Below are 8612 nucleotides of genomic sequence, written 5' to 3'. Positions count from 1 at the left end.
GCCGTCGGAGGGCGGGCCTCCCTGCGGCACACACTGAGGCCCGGCCGCTCTCCAGGGACGATCCGCGGGCCGGGCGGGCCTGAGTTCCGACGTGGGCGCGCCGACCTCGCCCGCCGGGGGATCCGGCGTCAGTTTTGAACGCAACGCTCAGGACAAAGGGGACGAGGAGACTGGGGAAGACCGTGGTCCTCAATCAGCTGTGCGGCAGGGAAGCGGCTTCCTTGCCCTGGGTCTCGCCGTCTTAGCCCTGCCGCCGGAGGAGAGGTGCTGTTGGAGCACAGACCTGCGGGCTGGCGCTGAAGGGAGCGGGGCTCTCCTCCGAGGGGGAGCTGCCTGTGTAAGAGCCCCGCGGCCCCAAGAGATGCATTCTTCATCCAGAAGCACCAGGAGCCACTGAGGCACAATGGGCAGATGCATGGACTCCGCACAGGCCCGAAGAAGTCAGTGCGGCAGCGCAGCTAAAGCACAGCTCGTGCGCAGGGAGAGGGCTGAGCTGCACAGGGAGCCCGGGGGTAGCCTCGGGCTCGGTGGTGGCTGCATGCTGGCGTCTCCGGAGCCCTCGCTCAGGGCCCATGCCTGGAGGCTGTGAGTGTGCCCTGCAGGGAACGGAGGCTCAGCAGCTGGCTCTGGTCTGCCCTCCCCGCTTCAGCCTGAGTGATTTAACTGTTAGTCTCTGAGAAAGTCCATTACACAAGAGGATTCGGAGGCTTAAAACTGGCATAAAAACAGCATGGTGGTGCACACCTATAATGCCAGCATTCTGGGAGGCTGAGGCAGGAGGATCTTAAATTCCAATTTGGTGAGACCCTGTCTCTAAATAAAAAGAATTGGCGATATAGCTCAGTCTGAAGGCCTTGGGTTCAATTCCCAATACTGGAAAGAAAAAAGAAAAAGACTGTCATATAAATAAGAAGCTTGAAAACACAGTGCCCCGGCAGAGGGAAGATGGTGGAGGTGTTTTGTTTTGTTTTGAGACAGGGTCTCGCTTTGCAGTTCAGGCTGGCCTTGAGCTCACTTTGTAGCCCAGGCTGGTCTCGAACTCGCAATGATCCTCCTGCTCAGCCTCCCAAATGCTGGAACTATGGGCCTGCACCACCACGCCCAGCCCAAGCCAGTGAAGGTTTGGCGAAGGACCAGTGTGTCCGCTGTTTGCATGGTGAAGCAACACCTGCCGGGCCACCAGCGTGCAGGGGGCCTGGAAGCAGGCAGGAGGGGACCAGCCGGGAAGCCGATGCACTTACCTGCACTAAAGATAAAGGAATAGGCTTGAGAGGTTTTCCTGAGGGAGAATTGACCAAAAGGCAGCGAGGGGGCCGAGTGCCACAGCGGCTGGAGTTCCGGGACACAGCCGGACCCGCCTGGGGCCGGGAGAGAACCGCTGAGAGGAGAGCGAGCAGAGCCGAGCTAAGACCTTACGGTTCCCAGGGTTGGCAAGAACAGACCCCGGAGCGCACCCAGGGCGCCCCTTCCTTTCGGGTGGGGCGCGCAGCCCCAGCTCGAGACCCTGGCCGTCCCCGTCCCCGTCCCCGTCCTCGCTGTGCTGTGCGGAGGGGCTGTCCTACCTCAGGGTCTGCGGTGGCGGGGCAGGGAGCGGGGCCAGGCGGGCGGGACTTCCCGCGGGCTCCGGGCTGCACCGAAGCGAAGCAGACGCGGAGGCCGGGTCCCCTCCGCGGGCGCCCCCTGCAGCCTCCGCCGGGAAGAGCGGCCGGCCGGGCAGCCGCGGGGAGAAGAGGCGCGCGCCGTCCCCCAGGAGCAGCGGCGAGGGCTGGGCTTCGCCTGCGCGAGGAGGGGAGCCGGAAGCGCGGGCGAGCACGGGCTCCCGGCTCTGGGCCCGGGACGTGCGGGCGGGTCCCGCAGAGCTGCCGCGGCTCTGCGAGCAGCCGTCGTGGAGCGCCAGCGCGGCGCTGGGGCCGCTCAGCGGGCGGCGTGTCCCGGCGGGTCCAGGCCCGCTGTGCAAAGCGGCCTTCCTCCGCTCTGCTGCCCTGCGCCTGCGGGAACAAGGCGGCGCAACGAAGTTCGCCTCTCCGCGCACCCGGACCTGAGCCCCCTGGGCCCCGCGGGAGCGGCCCAAAAGTCCGCCCCCGCGGCCCGAGCCCGGCTCCTGTCCCGTCGGGAGCCCAGGAGAAACATTCACGAAGGGAGCGAGGTGGGAAGGCAGGGTCGGCCAGGGCCGGGGTGTGCCGCGCGGGGAAGCCCAGCCCTCGCCTCCGCAGGCCCTGGGGCCCAGCGCCCAGCTCCGTGGCAGGGTGGGGGAGCCAAGATTTGACCATACCTGCTTAGGGCTGTTGTCCATACCGAGGTGTTCCGTGTGTTATTTTATACTTTATACCATTTTCTGTATTCTTCACTATGTGTGAAAATCTCCATAAGAGTTTTTGTTTTTTGTTTTTTAGACAGGGTCTGGCTGCACTAGCAGGCTGGCCTTGAACTCACAATGTAGCCCAGGCTGGCCTCGAACTCCTGGCAGTCCTCCTGCCTCAGCCTCCCAAGTGCTGGGATTATAGGTGTGCATCACCACGTCCAGACTCCATAAGAGTTTTTAAAAGCCTAGTGATCTCCCGTGTAAGGCAGCCTTTCCAAGAGTCAAAGACAACCTTGGCCTTGAAGATCCACAGTCTAGCAGGGCAATAATACATGGACAATAAATGGCTAGGCATGGTGGAACATACATATAATCCCAGCACTCTAGGAGGCTGAGGCAGGAAGACTGTAATATTTAAGCCCAGCCTGAGCAATTTAGCAAGACCCTGTCTCAAAATAAAAAACAATTTTTAGGGGCTGACAGTATATAGCTCAGTGATAGAGTGCTTGCCTAGCATGTACAAGGCCCTCGGTTTGATTCCCAACATTTTTTTAATAATAATGATTTTTTTTTAAAAGGACACAGAGGTAGAGCTCTGTGCAAAGGCTTGGGTTAAATTTCAGTACTGCAAAGATGACTGCTCGGTAGACAGACAGACATAGCTAGATAGGGCCCAAATGACCCACGAAGAGAGATGCTTAGGCTGTGATGGTTCAGAAGGAGCTGGTGCATTGGATGAGGTGGTGTTCCAGCTCAGCCTGAAGGATGAGAAGCTACATAAAAGTGGGGGAAGGGCATGCCAGCCCATGAAAGACACAAAGGATTACTAGGGGTGGTGGTGTAGGCCTGTAATTCCAGCGCACAGGAGGCTGAGGCAGGAGGATTGTTGTCATTTTCAGACCACCTTCAACTACACAGTGACACCCTCTCTCAAAAAAAAAAAGGTGCTGGGCATGGTGGCACATACCTGTAATCCCAGCACTCAGGAGGCTGAGGCAGGAGGATCATTGCAAGTTCAAGACCAGCCTGAGCTACAAAGTGAGCTTAAGGCCAGCCTGAACTGCATGGCAAGACCCTGTCTCAAAAAGACAAAAAAAAATAAAAGTCCAGGGATATAGCTCAGTGGCACAAGCGCCTGCCTGGCAAGTGCAAGGTCCTGAGTTCGATTCCCGGTACAAAAAAAAAAAAAGCCTAGAAATAGACTCAAAAGGAAGATTCTAGAACATCATCCTTAGTTAGAAAGCAGAAAAAAGGAAGAAAGAAAACACAGCTCAGCTGGTGCACATCTGTAGTTCCCAGTACTCTGGGAGCCTGAGAGAGAAGGATCACAACTTTAAGCCCATCTTGGGCAATTTAGTGACTAAGCAAGACCTTGTCTCAAAATAAACAAGGGCTGAGGATGTAACTCAGTGTGCAGGCCTGGGTTCCATCATCAGCACCACAAAAGAAAACAAAACAGCAGCAGAGCCCAGCCGCGCCTCTGGGTGGGGCTCACATTCATGCTGAGCTGCATCCCCAGGCCTTTTTATTTATTTTATTTTTCGATGATGTCTTGGCAAATCACCTGGGCTAGGCTCAAATTTTTAATTCTCTGCCTTGGAGTTCTGAGATCTCTGCACCACCACAGCCAGCTAGGACTTTAAAGAACTTCCTTAGAGCTGGTGTGGTGACACACGCCTGTGATCCCAGCACTTGGGTGTGCTGAGGCAGGAGGATCGCCCAAGAGTTTTGAGGCCAGCCTGGACTAGTGAGGCCTTGTCTAAAATAACAAAACTTCATTAGGGTCTGAAATCCTTGTTATTTCACTAGAGTGGTTACTTTGGTAATCTCTGTTTCCTTAAAATGATTAATAGTGAAACTCAAGGAAAAGCGGCAAGGACTTCATTTGGTAACCTGCTGTGTAACTCGCACTACCCTAGATTTCTTTCTTTCATTGTTCTTTGGAACAGGATCTTACTATGTAATCCAGGCCAGCCTCAAACTTACCATGTAGTTCAGGCTGGCCTTGAACTCACTATGTAGCCCAGGCTGGGCTCCAATCTGTAGTGATCCTCCTGCCTCAGTCTCCTGAATGCTGGGATTACAACTGTGTACCACCACACCCAGCTAAATTTGTACTTTAAAAAGACCCTCATGTGGGCTGAGGCAGGACGATCGCTGTGAGTTTGAGGTCAGCCTGGGCTACATATTGAGTGCAAGGACTGACTGAACTACATAGTGAGACCCTGTCTCAAAACAACAAAAAATAAAATAACCCCTATAAACCAAGGTGCTGGTCCACCCCTGTAAGCCCAGACATTTGGAAGACTGAGGCATGAGGATTACAAATTTAGAGCCAGCCTGGGCAACAGAGGGAGAACTTGTTTCAAAATAGAACAATAAAAAGGAAGGCAGGCATGGCCTATAACCCTCACATTTAGAGGCCAAGGTAGAAGGACCTCTGCCCACTTGAGGCCAGCCCTTGCTACATAAGTGAATTCAAGGCCAGCATATAGTGAGAACCTGTCTCAAAAATAAAAATATTTTAAAAAATTAAAAAATCGATAGCTGGGCATGGTGGCGCGCACTTGTAATCCCAGCATTCAGGAGGCTGAGGCAGGAGGATTGCCGCAAATTTGAGGCCAGCCTGGGCTACACAGTTAGTTCAAGGGCAGCCTGAACTATACAGCAAGACCCTGTCTCAAAAAACAAAAGCAAAAACAAAAAAAAGGGAAAGAAAAGATCTGAAGATGTAGCTCAGGGCTTTCTGGCTTCAATCCCCAATACTGACATTTTTTAAAAAAGACTCCTCTGGGAGGATATGGACATTGGGTCCCAGGGGCAACCTTGGAGGCCCCAGACCTTGAGAGTCACCCTCTCACACATCAGTACGGCGGGAGGGCAGTGTCTCTCTGGCTTTCTTGCTGGTACAGGCCAAGCACTGCCTCTCTGCAGGTTTGGCCACACAGGGGATGGGGTTGCCAGGGTGGGATCAGAGCCTGAGGTAGAAAGAGCACCCATCCTGGGCCCCTGGGCTTGGCCCAAAGCCCAGCACAAAGAGACTCCTGGAATTATTGGAATGGGAGCTGGCCTCGTGTCAGTGTCAACCAAGTCAGTTTTCCTGCCTGTGACATAAGGACCCTGTGGATAAACTGATCAACATCTGCTGGGCTTGCTGGGCGTGGTGCTGCACACGTATATCCCAGCACTGGGAGGCTGAGGCAGGAGGATGGCAACTTTGATCCCAGCCTGGGCAATTTAGACACTTAGCAATATCCTGCATCAAGATAAAAATCAAAGCCTGGGGATGCAGCCGGTGGGGTGCCCCCCTCTTCAGTTCCTAGTGTGGGCAGGTTGCTGCAGGGTTGAGTCCTTAGCAGAGCTGGGCGTGGTGGCACAAACCTGTAATCCCAGCACTCAGGAGTCTGAGGCAGGATGACTTGGGAGTTTGAGGCTAGCCTGGTCTACAAAGTGAGCTCAAGGTCAGCCTGAACTGCATAGCGAGACCTTGTCTCAAAAAGACAAAAAAAAAAAAAAAAGCCCCCAGCAACAAAAGGGCTGCACTGTGGTTGGAGTTCACATCCTTTACTTAGCGTCACAACGCCGTGGGACCGAAGTCACTATGGACACTTTGCTTTTAGAAAGAGACAGGGCACTCCATCCCCTCCTGTGGATCCTCCCGGCCAGGGCTTCTGAGGGCAGTGTCAGCTCTTCCTCCTGCCCCTGACAGCCCTGTGACCGGCATTTGCTGCTCTCTCCCAAACAAGCCGCCCTCCGGTAGAGAGGCTACGAAGAGAGTCCTGGGGAAAGCACTGCACTTCCTGGCTCTTCGGCTGTGTGACCGCAAGCCTGTCAGTGGCCTGGCCCGGGGCCCACGGCCGGTCCCATCTGTAATGTGGATAACAGCCCCGCCTGGTGTGGCTGTCGTGAGCACAGAGCCGCCTGGAACCTAAGCAGTGCTGCATGGGGCGGCCGGTCACTGCCACGGATCCCTGCTCCGAGCCCAGCTTCTCTCCCGCGCCAGCGCGCAGCTCCAAGCTCATCTCAGAGAGGCCCCCGCGCCACAGGCCCCGCGTCCCTGATCTGTGCCAGTCGCAGCCCTGAACACAACTGGAAATCATGCGGTTCGTTACTGTTTCCTCTTCCGCTGGAAGGCCAGTCCCAAGAGGACTTTTCTGTCACCGTCACTGCTGTTTCCCCAGAGACTTGAACAGAGTCAATTCTCATGGAAAGAACACAAAATTGGTGAAGGGATGAAAATACGCCCATTCTTGCCTGGTAGTTCCTGTGACAGGCTGGGTGCCCCAGGAGGCAGATTCTGAGATGGAGCTGGCGGGCAGACATTTCTCAGGGGACATTCTTGAGAGCCACACCTGGGGGGGAAGGAAGCAGGATGGGCAGAGGAACGATTTGGCCATGACACTGTCCCAGCGATGTCCTCAGTGAAGCCCAAGGAGAGACGAAGCTCTGAGGGTCTGACCCTCAGAGTTGTCCAGAGTCGGGGTGAGAGGGCCCCCAACCCCTGCGCAGATGGAAGCCGGAGGTGGGTTGTCCCAGGCCAGGGCAATCTAGGAGCTCCGCAAGCTAAGATCCCCCAGGGAGAGCCCGGCAGCTGGCTGGGTGCCTCCTTCAGCCCGCCAGGCTCTTCTTCGTGTCCATGTGCCCAACCTGACCGCCGCTCGCTCCCCACACCCCTGCCTCTGGGGTCCAGATTCAGCTCCTGGGCTTGGGGTGGGGACAGTGGGTAGCAACCCTGAGTTTGAGACCACACCTAATCCCAGGCCCAGACTCATCCTAATCTGAGGACCAACAGGGGCTCCAAGGCCCAGGAGAGTGGGGCACACCTGTAATCCCAGCACTTGGGAGGCTGAGGCAAGAGGATCATTCGAGGCCAGCCTGGGCTACATAGTGAAACCCTGTCTCAAAGAAGCGGGTCTGTCTCCAAGCCAAGCTCACACTGGAAATCCCCACTCGGTCCTGCCCGGGACAGCTGTCCAGACGCCAAGCGGCTCAGGGCTGGGCCCAAGAATGCTGCCAGAGACGGCAGGTCAGGGCCAGAAAGGAGTGCAGGGATGACAGTCTCTGTTCTGCATTGTCAGGGTGGCAGGCTCTGAGGGGCACACCCGCTCTCTATCTCACCCGGGACCACAACCTCCCCGAGCAGTGGGATCGTTTATGAGCTCCACGGAGAGACGAGGACCCTGAGGCTTAAGGACGGGGATGCATACCTGGCTTCTTAGCCCTTTCCCTAGCAAGGAAAGGAGACCTCCAAGTCCAGGAGGCAGGACCATGTCAAGATACTCCTGACATCAACCTCTGTCGTTAGCCCCTAGAGACACTAATACAGTAGCCCCGCCCACAGGGTGCGTGAGGTTGGGCCCCTTCCACCCGCTCTCTCCCAGATCAGCACTGGCATGGGCCCCCCTGCTGCGGGTTCCTGCTGGGGCACCTGGGCACCTGGGCCTTGTGGATGAGTCGGACTCCCCCCCAGTCCTCTTCCAGCGCTATGTCCCCCCGCTGCAGGGCCTGCAGGATGGCGTCCGTGAGGGTGTCAAAGGCCAGCTCCACATTGCAGTCGTTCCTGGCGGAGGTCTCTATGAAGGCCGACCCCAGGGAGGCGGCCAGTGCCTCGGCCTCCTCCAGGGAAACGCAGCGGCTGCTCTGCAGGTCACTCTTGTGGCCGACCAGCAGGAAGATCACCCTGGGGCCCTGAGTGGCCAGGACCTCCGCGTGCCAGTCTTGGATGTGTTCAAAGGACCTCCTGTTCGTCACATCATAGACCAGCAGGACGCCCGCCACGTTCCGGTAGAAGGACCTGGTGATGCACCTGGAGGAGGGGTGCGTTGGGGAGGCCTGCGCCTTCTCCCCACCCCCACCTAGCTCCCCTTCCAGAGCGCCCCACACCCTTCCACTCTGCCCCCATCCCCGGCCTCAGTTGGTGTCTGTCCTGGAAGACCCGGGGCTGTCCCCTAGGAAGCAAGCGTGAGTCACAGGAAGGTCCTGGGACATCCTCTGACACTTCCTGCTCTGTGTCCCGGGCTCTCCCAACACTTAGGCTAGTCATCCCTCAGGGTGCGGGGTGCGAATCCTGCCCTGCCTGAGCTCCTCTGGGCCCTGGGGTGCCGGGGACGCCCGGGTTGGCGGCAGAGCGCTTGCCGGAGGCCATGGCCACCGCAGCAGTACTTGCAGGAGGAAGGACAGGGAGGCAGGGTCCGGCTCAGCCGTCACCCGGGCCGGGGACCCTCGGACCTCTTCAGGGGCCACGGAGGCTGGCACCCCAGGGGTCCGGGCGGCCAGGAGGAGGCGCGCCCCCTTCCCCGCCCGCGCGCCC

At 57.3% G+C, this 8612-nt stretch overlaps 2 protein-coding genes across 3 annotated transcripts in view; both read right to left on the bottom strand.

Annotated features, from left to right (window-relative positions):
• The window catches only part of LOC102018356 (large proline-rich protein BAG6-like), a 5167-nt gene extending 2755 nt beyond the window's left edge, over nt 1-2412 (bottom strand). The window contains exons 1-3 of one of the 2 annotated variants that reach the window (XM_005394959.2): nt 1563-2412; nt 1242-1378; nt 7-596 (exon numbers count right to left, since the gene is read on the bottom strand). In XM_005394959.2, coding sequence (XP_005395016.1) covers nt 442-596; nt 1242-1378; nt 1563-2293 — 1023 coding nt within the window. In that variant the 5' untranslated portion in view covers nt 2294-2412 and the 3' untranslated portion in view covers nt 7-441. Of the gene's footprint in view, nt 1-6; nt 597-1241; nt 1379-1562 lie in introns of those variants that run through there. The other variant, XM_013519492.1, reaches the window with a different exon arrangement.
• A 3438-nt stretch (nt 2413-5850) lies between these two features.
• The window catches only part of Rab42 (RAB42, member RAS oncogene family), a gene marked incomplete in the record, with an annotated part of 3107 nt that continues 345 nt past the window's right edge, over nt 5851-8612 (bottom strand). Inside the window, 1 exon segment of the mRNA XM_013519491.1 lies at nt 5851-8108. Coding sequence (XP_013374945.1) covers nt 7685-8108 — 424 coding nt within the window.

Source organism: Chinchilla lanigera, unplaced genomic scaffold (genome assembly GCF_000276665.1).
Source record: "Chinchilla lanigera isolate Chin_1 unplaced genomic scaffold, ChiLan1.0 scaffold00051, whole genome shotgun sequence".
Lineage (NCBI taxonomy): Eukaryota > Metazoa > Chordata > Mammalia > Rodentia > Chinchillidae > Chinchilla > Chinchilla lanigera.
This window is presented reverse-complemented; position numbering and strand designations above follow the sequence as displayed.